At 39.3% G+C, this 15,579-nt stretch overlaps 1 protein-coding gene across 2 annotated transcripts in view; it reads left to right on the plus strand.

Annotated features, from left to right (window-relative positions):
* RASSF3 (Ras association domain family member 3) overlaps nucleotides 1-15,579 on the plus strand; it is a 76,703-nt gene extending 61,124 nt beyond the window's left edge. For both annotated transcript variants that reach the window (XM_054514980.1, XM_036401578.1), the window contains exons 2-5: nucleotides 9,261-9,368; nucleotides 10,892-11,159; nucleotides 12,219-12,334; nucleotides 12,706-15,579. In XM_054514980.1, coding sequence (XP_054370955.1) covers nucleotides 9,261-9,368; nucleotides 10,892-11,159; nucleotides 12,219-12,334; nucleotides 12,706-12,855 — 642 coding nt within the window. In that variant the 3' untranslated portion in view covers nucleotides 12,856-15,579. The remainder of the gene's footprint in view (nucleotides 1-9,260; nucleotides 9,369-10,891; nucleotides 11,160-12,218; nucleotides 12,335-12,705) is intronic.

Genomic DNA, 15,579 nt, shown 5'->3' on the forward strand with positions numbered 1-15,579 from the left:
CAGTGATTGCTTACAAGTTTGAGCATTGTCTGAATCTGCCGGTTATTGTTACAAGCTTTTGAGGCCTTGCAAAAGCAGACTTCATTTGAAAAACAGATAGTTTTACTTCCTTAATTTTGTGGGGGTTTGAGATGCATGTGTGGTAGAGGAGGGCATTTTCCCTTCAGAAAAGTTTCAAATGTGAGATCAGCACCAGGATGATAAAGACAGTAACATAACTTTTTGAATTTGAAGAACTCTATGTTCTTCAAAGTACTACATCCTCCCCATAACCCTGGCATTTCTTTGAGAAGACTGTTCATCTTTCTGAACATTTTTTCACTGTAGTGTCTATGATAAGGGAAGACTGTCAGGGTTGTTCTATATCCAAAGAGCCAATGTGTGATATTTCCTATGTGAGAACCGTTAGTGTGTATTTTTGAGATTTGTGTTTTAAGTGGAACAAATCCAAACAAAAATTACTTGGTTGGTGGGACTGTTGTGATCATCAGCAGGCTCACCATTTCTGTCTAACACCAGCCCTAAAGCTTGGCCTGATTATGAAGTTCTTGTCTTGTCTTGGTACAGACAGGTTTTAAAGGTAATTTGGTGACACAATCTTAGATCTACCCTACCAAACCCAGGAAGGGAATGTTGCTGTAAAGATAAAATGGTGTTTGACACACTTGGCAAAAGCTGGCACATCACCCAGCTTCTGCTGAGACAAGGCCCACAGCTGAGCTTGCTTCAGACTGGAAAGTGCCGGCAGTAAGCACAGGAAGAAAACTATGCCTTGGCCTGGCATGGGGCTCACTTCCCCAGGAATGGCTGGTTGGTTTCCAATGTCAGCTTTAAAGTAAAATGTGGAGAGTTGCATTTGAAGACCTGGGAGGTTGTCATTGTAAACAATCTCTTCCTACCTTCTGTTGTATGGAGTGTGTTGGATTCTTGCATTGTAGGGTCATATGCAAATACTGTGGTATTGATCTCTACTTGTATTAGTACCCTGGGCTTCAGACCATACTTAACTTTCAAGATACACTAAGTAGTTTTCAGTACAATATCCTGTATAAGCTTGTTTCCTAATAGTCTTTTAAAAGCTTGATTTTGTTGTACAGGTCACAGAGGCTGGTAATCCATTTTAGTTCATTAAACACCTTATGTTCTTAAATAGCCAGCAGTTAAAACTCACACTTGCTGAAGAGGAGACCTGAAGGAAATGATTTATTGTCTGTGATACGTCTTACATCTAGTTTTACTGAAATTTGCAAAACTGAAACAGCTGTTAAATGTTATTTAAATCATGTAATATATTTCTTTAAAAACATGACATAGTCTGGAGAGGGGAAAATGTACAAATCTGTGTAAAATCTGTTGTGTCTTTAGGGACAAAATCTAATGCTAAGCCTGAGTTGCTATTATTTGTACAGTTGGTTTTCACTTTAAACAGATGACTGCTTTTTTGAAACTGGGTTGCATGCCAGTAGTTAAAGTACAACCATGTAGGGTACAACAGGGTTTGTAACTAGGGGTTTTCAGAGGTGATGTCATGATGAACTTAAATGAAACTTTAGCAACAATGTTAATGTCACCAACAAATATATTCAGTTTTCTAGCCTTCCTTTCACAATATCTGAATAGGAACTGTTTATATTGCTTTTGTTTGAAGGAAAATAATTTGTTAAAAGGAATAAAGGGAAGTTACAACTTCTGTTTTGTTTCTTTTCTACTTAAAAATATTCACCATATAAACATTGAGTGTTTACATCAGAGGGGGCAGATGGAGCCATAATGTTTTACTTTGTCATTCATTGCTTTCATTTGCATGCCAAACCACATGATGATACTTGGTAAAAACTGAAAATAGTCAGAAAGTAACAAGTATTTATTAACTGTAATGCTTGTACCTTGTAAAATTATGATAAAATCATAAACTGTGCTGTTGCATGGGGATTTCTGTAACCACTATGGAAGGGAGACCACATTGCATCATGGATAAAAGTAAAGATATTTCATAGACCTGTAGCATACAGATTTATAAACAAAGAGCATTTAAGCTTTGGTGCACCTATGTCACAAGTTCTGATACAGGTCTGGTCCCCACATCCCATTTTTGTGGTTAATTTCCCTGCTGTAAAATGATTGAGAGGATGGAGCAACTGCCTTAAGGAGTTCAAGGCTCTTCACTTTGGAGAGGAAAAGAAGAGGAGTGTGTGATGTGGTTTACAAAATCACAAAGGTGATAGAAAAGCTGAAGGTGAAACTTGAGTCTACGAGGTTTTGCCATATTAGGATTAAAGAGCATTCAATGTTTTTAACAGAAGTTATCTTCTATCTTAATAGAAGATCAGCTTAAAGCAGATGGCAGTACCTCTTCACACTGCAGTCATGAATCTGTGGAACTTGCTGCCACAGGAGGTGCAGAGACAGGCAGTGTTGGCAGGTTCAAAAAGGGTTTATGTGCCTGCATAGGCACCAAGGCCATAAATGGACACCGAACAGACTCGGAAGGGAGGTGCCCTCTGAATTCCTGCCTCCACACTTGTGGATGCCAGCAGAGAGGCTGCAGAAAAGGCTCACGTGCTTGCTCGAAATAGCCTTTGTTTTTGCTGTGTTGAAGGCAGACTGTCAGGCTGGATGCCCTGTACACCTGACCTGGGAGGGTGCCACTTCTCTTGTTCTGTCAGGGGGACATGTTGTGGGCTGTTCTTGAACTCTCTCTTAATATCAGGATAATTGTTCAAACTCATGTCAGCCAAACCTGCTTCGAAAAACAAAATCTTTTCCTGAAAAAGAGACTGCTTCCTTTCCCTGTGTGCCACTGTGAGAGTTGGATCTCCCTGACTGCAAAAAGCAAAACGTATTACAGGAAGATACAGAGATTATTCTGCCCACATCCATCCTGTCAGAAAAATTCCTCTTTCCCTGACCCAGAGAGCAACCTCATCTTGTTCAGGAGGATGCAAACATTTCAAGATTCAGCTTTGTGATAAGGTCAATGCTTGGAGATACTTGGATGCTAACATTTCTTCTTAGCCACCCTGCCCCTAGTTGGTCTTCACACCTTTTTGGCTACTGGTGTCTCTGACTGGCTGTGACCAGTGTCCCTGCTTGGTGAGTCTCAGGGTTTCAGATGAAGGAGGAGCACATATCTGGAGTTCAGGCTTGCCGCAGGGTAGAAGGAGAAATTACTGTCACTGGGAAAGCTGCTGTGCTCTCAGGAGAGTTAGGATGAGGGAGAAGTAAAATGCTTGTTTCAGAATAGTTTAATTGAAAGGTTTCAGTTTCTTTCTTTCCTGTAGGAGTGCTGCCAGGCTGTAGGAAAGAGTGTTCTTTCTTGTACGAGTAACAACTGAGATCAGAATTCCATTAATTTTGTTTCCTGTATGCTCTGCTGGGCTTTTTTTGTTGTACAATAGCATTGTTACTTAAATCCTTTCTTTAATGCAAATGTGATGTAAATAGGATTGCACTAGCTGTAATTTTTATGACTAAACAAGACTTTTTTTTTTTAACATAGTTTAGGCTGAATTTCTCATTTTCAAACCTTCAGTGTTTTATTTCAGAAAATATTTCTGGCCACAATTTACAGCAAGATCATGACATCTTCATTCATCTGACTGAATTGTGGTTACAGTATGTGTGGGATTAATGTGAAACATGAGAGCTGAGCTATGGACTGATGTGTCTTAGAAGATTGCTTGAGTTCCCACAGGTCTTTGGTTCTTCAGATTTCTCATAAAAATCCTTTATGTATGTTCCTGGGATAGGTTTAACCTTTTGTCCATTATATTTTCCTCTGTCTTTCTAGCTGAAATAGTAAGAGGAGCTTGGTTTCTCATTCCTCAAGAGATGCTAATTTCTCAAAGTTTTGTGAAAGTAGCAGGTTGGATGGAAGAGAGAGACCTTCTTGTATCTCTCCATACACAGAAGGCTGCAGTAGCAGTTTGGGGAGCCAGGCATTTGACTCAAGGCAGGGATCCTGAGGATGCAGGCTTCATGGTTTTGGAGTTTCCTTTCTTTGTGAAACTTTTTCTCAGCCTCATCCCATAGGAGCCTGTAGCTGTTGAGTTTATTAGTGCTTTGTTACTGCATGCAGGACTAGGGTTTGGCAGCAGCTGTGAGACTTAAACTTCCATAAAGCCACTGATGTGATGTGATTCTTCTTTTTTGGGACCACAAGTTGATTTGCAGTTCACTTTAATTATAATTTGTGCAGTTTTAGTTGTGTTTCTTGAGGATTCATGCTGAGCTAGTCTCAACTAGGGCTTTGCTCTCAGCATAAATGTTACAAAGAGAGTGCTGCTTCTCTAAACATCTGTGCTACAATAAATGAGATGAGCATGGGGGGTGCAGATGATAAAGAAAAAACATTTTCTGCTCTTGTGAGGAAGCTCAACTGTGAAGAGGCATTGCATCATGAGCTCTAATGAAAGACCAGCTATTCCCCTTGGGAAAATGAAAGCACTTGCCTCATTTCCCTCTTAGTGGCAGCTGTTGCTTAGGAATTCTGTGTGAGAATGAAATGCTGCTTTGGTTGATCAGAGAAATCGCTTTAATACAAATGGCTGCCAGTGGTGTGCACTGTAGGTGTTGTGAAGGACAGAAAAAATTTCTTAAAAATTAATAGCTCAGACTAGAAAATTAGTGGTTTAGACCCAAATATATAATTTGCATGAGTTCTGATGTATTCCACTGTGTCTTTGAGACCAGTTTTTGTTTTTCCCATCTCTGCTGGTCTGAGGAAGTGGCAAGATCACATTAGCATCAGGGAGTGGAAGGAGACCAGGAGCTCTGATGAGGAAAACATTTAATTGGGCTGGGAGGAGAAACGGGTGTTGATGTGGCAGACATTACTGAGAATATAGCTTGGTTAAGTGATGGAAGAGAACTAGCTCAGGTTCTGTTCTATATATTTTATTTAATTTTTACTAAAAATAGCATTGAATTGTTTGTGCATTGTTTTATAGAGAAAGTTCCTTTTTTGAGCATTAGCACCCAGAAGTGATATTGTTAAGCCTGGCAACATCTAGGTCTTGGCTGATGGAAGAAGACACAGTGTGAACTGCTCTGCTGGTTGTGCTCATACTTCCCTCTGCTGCTGTGACATATACAAGGATCTGTGGTTAGGAAACTCATCATCAGGCCTGACTTTTGAAGAAAGGCAGTTTCCTAATTCCCTGCACTGTTGTGGGGTGTGTGCTGGGTGTCTTGTAGGGAGCCAGAGATGAATCAGCCTGGAGATGAATCACGCTCCCCTTGTGCCTGAGCAGTGCACCGGCTTTGAGAAGCGGTGCCCAGTCTGACCTCCAAAATGCTCTTACTCCTTTGTTTGAAACAGCTGCCTTTGGAGCAATTGCTTTCCCTGAGCCAGGTGTGGCTTCAACCATTTGGTAGCCATTTCAAGAGCTGGATGTCAGAAGCACCTTGTAAAGCATGGTAGAGATGAATGAAGTACTGCTGTTGTATTGGATGACTCAAGGTCATCACAGGTAATAAATTTACCTGCCAAGATAACCAGGTGGAATTTGATCTGCTAGACAGAAGCAGAGTTAGCAGGGGACAGCTTTTCTTTTAGTGGGTCCTGTTATGAAGGACCTGCTGTTTCCTGTGGGAAATGAGTTTGTCAAGTCTTCCTAAGTATGCTGGTCAAAGAAGACTTACTTATTTTAACTTCTAATGTGGCTAGCAAAGCTGTATGGCAAAATTTAGGTACCATTGTATGCTGAGAGCAATTGAGCCCCAGGAAAGTTAGGGGGGAAAGCCAGGGAAAAAATGCCACTATAACAGCTTGTTAGCTTCTCTTTGCATGTTGACTAAGTATAATTAGGAAAATTAAAAGACATAGGTGCCTCAAATGTGTGTGTTCTGCTTAATGACATTCAGTGAGAGCAGCTGACCCAGTGAATTATGGGTGGGCTGAGGTTTTCTTGTTCATAATAAACCCAGTGAGTTGCTCCTTTGTTGGTTTTCTGTTGGCAGCAGTCATGTGGGATTTAGTGTCTCTGCAGTTTGTGTGACAGCAATGTGATTCTCTCTAAGTCCTGGTGTGTAGCTAGTGAGGAGGTTTTGTTTGCTTGGTTGAAGTTGTACCCTGATGAATGAGTAGTTGGAGTGTTCTGAGCTTTTTGTTTGGGTGCAGGCTGGTATCACCAGATTAATTCATGAAGATCTTGGTCTTAGGTTTCCAGTGGCATCGAGTTACTTCCTCTCCTGGGACACATCTTCACTTTTCACTGCCTGTGGTCTTGATAGTGCAAGATGGAGGAGAAGGGTGAAAATGACTGTAAACAGCATTTCTGCCTATGATGTATTTTATTTTTATTGAATAATTTTGGGTCCCTTTGTCTGATTTAATCCCAGTAGTCCTCTTTGTATTCAGTTCAGAGATTTGCTATGTACTACATGCTGTTGAAATGAATTAAGGCCAGGCTTTGGTTGTTTGGGAAATGAGTTAGAGGTACATTTGTTGGCAGAGTGCTCACTACAAAAGGAGGTAATCCCCGCTTTTGCGTAAACACACAGATGTGTTTTTTGTGGGCTTAATTAAGCTTTGCCAAAACTGTCTGGCCTCTAATGCTAGTGCAAGAAGGCAGAAATTCCTGTGGTATGTTCAAGTATGGAATCATGTTTAACTCATTTGATGGATGACAGCTGTCCCAGTGAAGCCCACAGCTCTGTAGTGGAGCTACACCTGGGAAGGCTGACTGCAAGAGCATCACCAGGGCAAGTCTGTGGGAAATCAGCTGGCTTGGGTGCTGGGCTTGGATTCTGCTTGTCATGCCTGCTTCCATGACAATCCCCAGGATTAGAGTGACCTTGTGGGCTGGTGTCTTTTCTAACCAGATCAAACTTCTGTCATTTTGGGAGAGCAGTATGAAAACTCTCCTATGTGAAAATAGGAGAAAGTTTCTTACTGTCTATTCATACCCACTAGTTCACCAAGTTTTTTTCCCCTGTCCTTTTTTTTCTTCTTAGTAATGCATGCCGATAATTTCCTAGATGTCAGCCTTGTGAACTTTACCCTGTGCCATTGCCATTAAAGGCAATAGGTTCTTTTTGTCATCTACATTTATTAAAGGTCTTTTTTGTGGAATTAAACTTTGAGGTGGACAGAAGTTAATGTGGAGTGGTTGTTTATTTGTTTATTGATTTTTTTAAACAAAGGTTGATATTTCAACATAGGAAAGGTGAGTTTTTTTCCTCTTTCCTAGTTAGTGTTTTTTGCTTAATAAATAGCGGATGTTGTGGGTGACTTCAGTAATCATGGTGACAGTTCCAACAGGGTAGGTACCTGCTTGAACAATCAGAAATGAATTAATAATAAGCATTAAAGCTGAGGTGTCTGGTATTGGAATTTCAGTATCAATATTGTTAGTAGATTGGAGAGGTATGAATGCTTGTCTCTGAGGTGAGTCTTGGCTGGTATCCATGTGAAGGAGTTTGTCTGCACTTACCCTGACAGGGAATGTTGCAAGTTAAAGCTTCGGTTCTTGAAATGTGTCACATAGATGTCAGATAGAGGCTTGCAGACTGTTTCCTGTCCTTTAGTATCCACTTCTTTTCCTTTGTGCCTCTTTTGTTTGCCCCCAGATTGAGCACTATAAAGCTGAAGGAGCCTTTGGGGAGATGAAGTGGGCAGTTTAAATTAAGCTGTCTTTCTTTATAATTTGGGGCAGTTTGGGGCAGATGGAAAACAGAAGGGCAAGAAGGCTTCATTTCTCTTGGGAGAATAGAGACTTGAATTCTGAAAACGTTCAGTAATTGGGTTGGGTATTTGTAATATAGTAGGTGGGGTCTGGCAGCTGTGCAAAATGCTACACTATCTTAGAATTATGCTTAAGGAACTAATGGCAGAGTTGTCTTTCACTGGTGTTCCTTTCTTGCCTCAGTTTCCTGATCTTGAAATAAAGGTATGTTCTCAGTATTATGCAGGAAATCAGTATCTGAGCCCAGATCAGAATTCAAGGTTTCTGGCTTCAAGTTCTCCATTCAGACCACACCTTTCTTTTTATAGCCATGGGAAAAAAAGTCTGCTCCAGCATGTCATTTAGTGAAATGCCATATAGAAAAAGCAAAACTAAGCCTAAAAGAGCTAAAAATAGTTGATTTTAAATTAGGAGACAGAAAAAGTTCAGCAGATTCTTTCTGGCAAGTGGAACCTTACAATGCCACAGCAGATGTGCTCATCTTTGGGGTAGTGTCTGGCAAACTGAAGTGCCTGCAAAGATGTGTGCTGAGTTGTGCTGAGTGGTGTCCAATAGAGTGGGATTCTGAACAGGCCACTCAAGTCAGGGAAGCACTTCCTCAGGATACATTACACTGGAATGTGTTTGGGAGGACAGGTGGAACTGTGACTTGGTTTGTCTGTAGAGTGAATGTGCTCAGGTGTTCTCTGAAAGCATCGAGGCTCTTCAAAGCTTCTCCCTTTTCTAATTGAAGCCTTAAATCATCAAAGCTGAGAGCTAAAACTCTTTCATACTATATATGGCATTTGTGCTAGTGGTAGAAACTGGAGTGTATTTATAACACTGGTTTGCTGCTGCGGGAATACAGATTGGGAACAAATGTTTGTTTGGAAAAAATACAATTCCAGGGTCTTCTTTTACTGCCACACGTGAAATCCACAGCAACCTTGTAGAAGCAACAGTTGAAAAATCTTAATAGGGCCTCCCCCATGGAAAGAAAAGCCCATGCAATTGGTGTAACATTATGTATCTGGAGAGTTACTTCTGATGGATTATGCAGTAGGCAGTGACCCTGTATGTAACATCCTGTCTGTCACATTGGAATGCAGGGATGCTGTCGTGTTGTTGGCACACACTGGGATCGTTGGGGATTCTTGCTAGGACGTGCTGCTATTTTCAGATGTGCTCCTTGTTTGTTCAGAAATACCTATCTGTGCCCCAAGTAATAGTTAATGAAAATTTTAAGTGTTCTTTACAGGGTGGCATAGCATTGACGTGAGAAAATCAAGCCATAAGCTGAGCTGAGCTCTCTTGCATACTGCTGCAAAATATTTGAAGGAAAACAGTTGGCAGCAAAAGGGCACAGGTGTCTTTGGGTGTGATGATTAAACTATCTCCCTGCCATCTCCCTTCAGTCCCAGTGTTCTGTTTGATTTGCTTAATGTGTTAATCCTTGCTGTTGCTGCACAGCTAATTACTGTTATGTTGAGCCTCTGTGGAATAATTACCATTTGGACTAAGAATGTTTGTATCCAGAATCATAAAATAATTTATTTTATACTGTGTTTTAAAACTGCTGTCTTGTTTTTGAAGGATGTTCAGAAGGAGAGAGAACCTCATGTTTATCTCAGTAAAGAAGAAGTTAAAGAGAAGATACAAAGCTATAATTCATCTGTCACTGATAAATTAAAGATGACCTTGGTAAGTTTTGCATAGAATTCCTGTAATTTTTAATGTTGAGTTGCAGCTTTGTAGTGCATTGTGAATTGTTTTATTCTTAGTGTCTTACATATGAAACTCTCTCTGTTTAGATGGTTTTCTAAGAGACTTTTCCTTAGACTGACAAATTAAAATCTCATGTCTGAAATGCTTTTTATCCCTGTAGCTCTTTTACATGGATCAAAACAAAGTGTTGTAAAAACAAACTGATGTACCTGTGTTTAAGGTAAACTGTCAGCTGACACTAAGCTGTACATTTGTCAAAATTTTCTTACAAATTCTGAAAACGCTCAGATGGTAAAAATGAAGGTGTATTTTTCTTGTTTTTGCAGATAAATTTTTGTCAGATTTCTTTGATAAGGATGCTCGAGCAGTGATAAAAGTTAAAACATGCAATATTTATTATAGGATACTTAACTTTCAGAGTAGTCATACAGGTTTTCAGCATGAAGAGACTTTCTTCCCCCAAAAACCATAGAAATTACAAACTGGAATACATAAGGCTTCTCATTTCCAAGGATTGTGAACCAGGTTTAATATTCAGTTCGGTCTACTCAAGACCATACTAACAAAATTCACATCTATCTGCTTAGCAATCTGTTATTCAGTTGTTAGGCTGTCCAGATTTTCTAATACGTGACATATTCCTGTGGGTGTATATGGAAATTGTGAAATTCCATTATATCCTAAACCATATAAGTATGACTATGTACTAAAAAGATCTTTGTTATGTGTTTGCATGTGGATCGGGACTTATGCCTAAAACTAGATTGTCAAAATTTTTCTAGCTCAGTAAAGTTTGATTGGCTTTGCTATTTTGTCTTTCAAGAGCAACTGAAATAAACATTTTCAGATGTTAATTGGATTGGCATTTATTCTGGGGTTTTGCCTGGGTTTTTTGTTGTTTATTGGGGTTTTTTTTTGTTTTTGTTTGTTTGAATTTTTGGGATTTTTGTTTGATTGTTTGAGTTTTGGGGGTTTTGTTTGGTTTTTTGTTTATTTTCTTGTGAGTTTTTTGGGGTTTGTTTTTTTTCTGTTGGTTAGGGCTTTTTCAACATGATTTGACCATCTAAATGCCTCAGACTAAGTTGACAAAGACAGCTAAAATGTAGGAGATAATTTCTGTATTTCTGCACGAAATCTGTAGCTAAAGATGGGTATTAGTGATCTTTTTCACTTCATAGCCCTCTCCTAAAGTGAAAACTTATCTCTGGTGTGTTGTACCTTTTGTTTGATGAATCCTAATATACTTAGAATTCAGCAGTTATTATTAAGAAAAAATTAATACTCAGTAGTTATTAATAAGAAAAATTTATATTCAGAAGGTATACCAGAAAGAAAACTGTCTGAATTATGAAAGCAATGCCTTTCCTGTGAGATGTCGTGTATTGCAGTGGTATTTAAATAGTGCTCACTGTGAGCATTTTCATGTGCCTGCTGCACTGCTGTGTCACACGTGGTCACTGCTGATGATTTTAACAGTCCAGGCCTTTCCTTCGTTGCAGAACGCCAATGGGATTTACACTGGCTTCATCAAGGTGCAGATGGAGCTGTGCAGACCCATCACTGTGCAGTCCTCCCAGAGCCAGGGCAGGTGTGCTCCCAGCAGCCAGGAAACTGCTTTCTACCTGCCAGATGGCTGTGTGAACACCCTCCACATCAGCAGCACCAACACTGTGCGGGAGGTTATCGAGGCCTTGCTCAAGAAGTTCTTTGTGGCTGACAACCCTGCTAAGTTTGCACTTTATAAACGCTGTCACAAGGAAGATCAAGGTATAAACTGAGCTTGAGGCATTTTGGTAATGGAAGGGTTTGGGGAGGGAGTTGTGCTATAGTAGTACTTGAAATTAGCAAGGTGGAAGAAGTCAGATAAATGGGGTAATATTCTTCCTACCTTGTCTTTTTTTCCATATATAAAGTAGCATGGTAAGATTGTAAAAGACTGGGAGTATTTCAGGATAATTCATCCAAGACAAAGTCACCTGCTAAAACATTACACAGATCTCCTGTGCTTTGCAGTCCATTTTGTTTTATTTCGTGCCCTTATCAGGTCTTAAATTTCAGCTGGCCTGATACACTGCAGAGTTGTGAGATGAAGTTACAGGCCAGGTTTTCAAACAGATAAGCCATGGTGTCTGTGATGCATGAGGTACTGGCACTGGCAGGCTGCTCTCGAGTTGACAACCATGGGCACATGTGTTGTGCTCACGTGGCAGTGCTCACATGGCTGGCCCTGGGCACTGGTTGCTATTAGGAGTTTGTTGCAAGTTGTGATGGGAATACCAGAAGATGGAAAAGGGGTTTTTTAGGGAAAGGTGCATTTTGCCAATGTTGTGTTCTTGCACTTAGAATCTGCCTTCCTTCAGTGGACGTTGAGAAGAGTTTCAGTTGTTCAGATGTTTCTGACTGTCAGATAAGCAGAGTTGTCTTTTAGACTTCGTGTGTGAAATTTTAAGTGGAAAACTTAAATCAGAGCGGTGAATACACAGTTCTGATGTCATAAATGCTTAGATAGAGCAACAGATCTATGTGTTGTGTTTTTTTCTTGTGGGTTATTTTTCCCCCTTGCCTTCCATGTACTGTGTTGACTGGAGGCCATTTCATTCCTGTGCAAATGCAGTGTTGCACTGACACCATCAGTCACCTGCTCAGCTCCTCCCTAAAACTCACTGCTCAAAACCAGTATGTAGACTGATAGATAAACAGTGTGTAAATTTTGGCTACACATGCATCTTTCTGAAATTTTTTTAGCATTAGCTAGTGTTAGTCATTCCAGGTGTTGGAATCATTGTTGGTAAAGATGATAATGACTGTGGTTTCCTTCTCCTGCAGTTTATACTTGCAAGCTGTCAGACAGAGAACATCCCCTCTACCTGCGCTTGGTGGCAGGCCCCAAAACAGAAATGCTCAGCTTCGTTCTGCGCGAGCATGAAACTGGAGAAGTCATGGTAGGTCACACACACCCTCCTGGGCCAGTGTTTGTGTAACCTCGTGGATGAGTGGGCTTCTGTTTGAGCTGTGCTGAGCGGGCAGATCATTTTCTGGAAGCAGACTTTTTTCCCCTGTTAATTTCCTTTGTGCCTTTTGTAAACATTTCATTTGTGGTTAGATTGACCTGTTGTACTTGCAGAAGAAAAAAACTAATTGAAAGAGTAAAATATTTTCAGATGTCCTAAGATTTGCGAGGAAGGTGCCTGATACTGTTTCAGTTGGAAATTGTCTACAGTGTCTGAGGTTTTGTTGGGAAATACTGCATATATAAAAGATGTATGAATTTTCTATTGATCTCATCCATTCTTTGCACTCTTTGCCCTTCCAGTGGGAAGCCTTTAGTATTCCTGAACTGCAAAACTTCTTGCGCATACTGGACAAAGAGGAAAGTGACCAACTGCAGCTCTTGAAGAACCGCTATGCAGCTTACAGGGGCAAGCTTGAAGAAGCCCTTCGGGGGGTGCTGAAGCCTGGCTAAAAAGGGGCCAAAGGACACTCAGGAAAACGTGCTACCAAACGTCAATAGAGCATGCCAAACCCAAGTACAAAGAGCAGCAGAGAGTAGTTCTCTTTATTCAGAAGACTGTTTTGTGATGCCAGGGTAGACTTAGTTCCATAAGCCAGGTCACTTAGCATCTTGCACCCACAAGTAAGGGATTCTGCATGTTTGTACATCAGTTTGCAACCCTCTGTGTGCCTAGAGAGTTTCCCAAGTTATCTTGGTGCAAGCTGTGAAACTGTAAGCAATTTCCTAGGATGCTATGAAATACCTTTTTTTTTTCTTCTTTGCTTAATGGTATCTTTACAAGTAAGGATGTGCAAATTGATGGGTTAAAAAAATATTATTAAAGCCATTTGGATGAGAATTAGAGCACTATCTTAGAGATGAAATTGATTTGCACTACCTTTCTGTTTTTGAATAGTTACTGTATAATTTGTGAGAGAACTGTTATAGGTGGAAAGCTTATGAGATCCTGTGGTTTGTACTGTGAAATTGTGGAAAGCTTTTAAGTGGTCTTTGTGAAGAAAGTAAAGAGAAGGTTGTAAAGAAGGTAAGAGTTGGGGGAGAAGAACTCTAATAGCTGACAGGAGGTTTTAAATGAAAATAGTATTTACACAGAGGAAAGTTGAAATACTAATTCTACAAGGTTAAAGTTTTAGTATGTTTTAATATTGTGAATAAGTTTTATGGTTTTTAACTGTGTAAATCCACACTGGAAAAGAAATAAAGATAATAGAAATAGTGGGAAGGAACGAGAAGCAAAAGCTAAGTAAGAATGGAAATGGAGCTGCACATACAGGTCCCTTTTGGAGAAGCTGATTCCATAAAGGCATAGTCAGGGTTTGAAAAGTGTGGCAAACCTAAAAAGCTGCTTACTTGAATTCTGAAAAGTGGTCCATGTCTCAGATAACTCTGTGAGAAATACCTGTCTAGCGAGGGTGCAGACATAAGCTACAAATACAGATGCATTTGATTTTTATTTTAAGTCAGGTCTTTCCTCTGGCCCAGTGATCCATTTTTAGGCTGGATAATCTTGAATTACCATATCTGAAAGACAGAAATAGCTTCCTCTGCTTCTTTCTTTGTTAAAAGCTCAGTCAGGCAAAGAAAGTAGAATTTCTTATTCACATTTCCAGCCCAGCAGAACATTAACATTTATTGTCTGTTTTGGTGACTGAGCTTAGTAACTCTTGCTTTTAATAAGACAAAACTTTTTCCTTATGGTTTTCAAACTCTTAATTGAAAAACTGATTACCAAATTCTGCGGACTGCTGATTTACTTGATTTAAAAGTAGGAAAAATGTAGCAAGAAAACTTTTTACTTTAGTGTAAATATAGTTGTTGTTCTTTCAGAGTTATTTATCTAAAAAAAAAAAAAAAAAGCATGTTCAAAAGAAACCAAAGAAGTGGGTGTGCAATAGAAGCATGGAAGCATGAGGCAGATTTGAGTGACTGATATTGTAGTCATTATCATGCCAGAGAGGAAATGAGTTATGTCCTGGGGGGTGGGGGAGTGGAGGAGTGCTAAGGATCGAAGAGCAGCAGAAGTTGTGGTGGGGTTTTTTTCCCCTCTGTTCTTAATGTGTTCATTTTAAATTCCCAAGGAATTGTTAAAACTTTGGTGACATCTAATGGATACTGTGTGAAACTCCAAGATGCTTCTGTTCTTCCCCTTAATTTTATGTAATTGTGCCTTTGTTTCCTTTACTTAGTAAGATTCTTTTTAAAACTCTTCACAAGGTTTTTAAGTAAAAAGAATTTGCAAGCTTATGAGACAATCATAATGTTTTAAAGAGTTAAGAGAAATTAAGAGTAGGACTAACTATAAAATATATCTAAGGCATATCTTGTTTGTTTTTTTAATTTCACATGTAACATTGTAGTGCATGTGTGAGTAACATTATCCTCAAGTGAGACACTTTATAATGGTTCAGGGAATGCTTTTGTGTTTTGTTACAATTTGTTTTTCTAGGAACGCAGCAGTGTGTTGGTGGGTATTCTGTTAACATCTTAATTTTTGTTTCTGCCCATAGCTATGTAATCATTGCATAACCGCTGTCAATATTGAACCATTTGTTGCTCAGATTTAAACACTGTTTGAGTTTTAAAGTTGAATATAGAAATATGTGAATTTTGGTTTTACTTGAACTAAACTATCAGTCTTTTTAAGTAGGCACATCTTCATTTACTTTAGCCAGAAACCTCAATCAGTGTTGTATGCACTATGAGTCTTGATTTGGGGTGAAGGGGAAGGGGGTGGGGGACCAAAATAAACTTTTATTTTAATTTTGTCTTAGTCCACAGTTAATTATTTTAAGATGTCATGTGTGGAGTTAATTTTCTTCTTTTTTGTTCTACACACTGGCAGTTACAGCAGCTTTAATTTAAAAGAAATGGTCATGCCTGGTCAGTTTTATCTTTTTTTAATTTTAGCATCAAATTGAACTGTCAGAGCTTTTGTTGCAAAACTGTTTTCTTGTCATTATATGATGGTACCAGAATGACTAAGTGATGAGGGAGGGGGAATGCAGGGAAACATTAAAATATATGTCTTTAAATACAAACATTTAAACTATTTATAATTTTAACAAGCTTAGTTTTATTTTTGTAGGGAAGTTTTTATTCCCCTTAAAGTTATTACTGAAATGGCAAAAAAGTGATGGTTCCATTATTAAAGCTGAAGTTGGCAACACTTGGTTA

Source organism: Molothrus ater, chromosome 5 (genome assembly GCF_012460135.2).
Source record: "Molothrus ater isolate BHLD 08-10-18 breed brown headed cowbird chromosome 5, BPBGC_Mater_1.1, whole genome shotgun sequence".
In the NCBI taxonomy this organism is placed as follows: Eukaryota; Metazoa; Chordata; class Aves; order Passeriformes; family Icteridae; genus Molothrus; species Molothrus ater.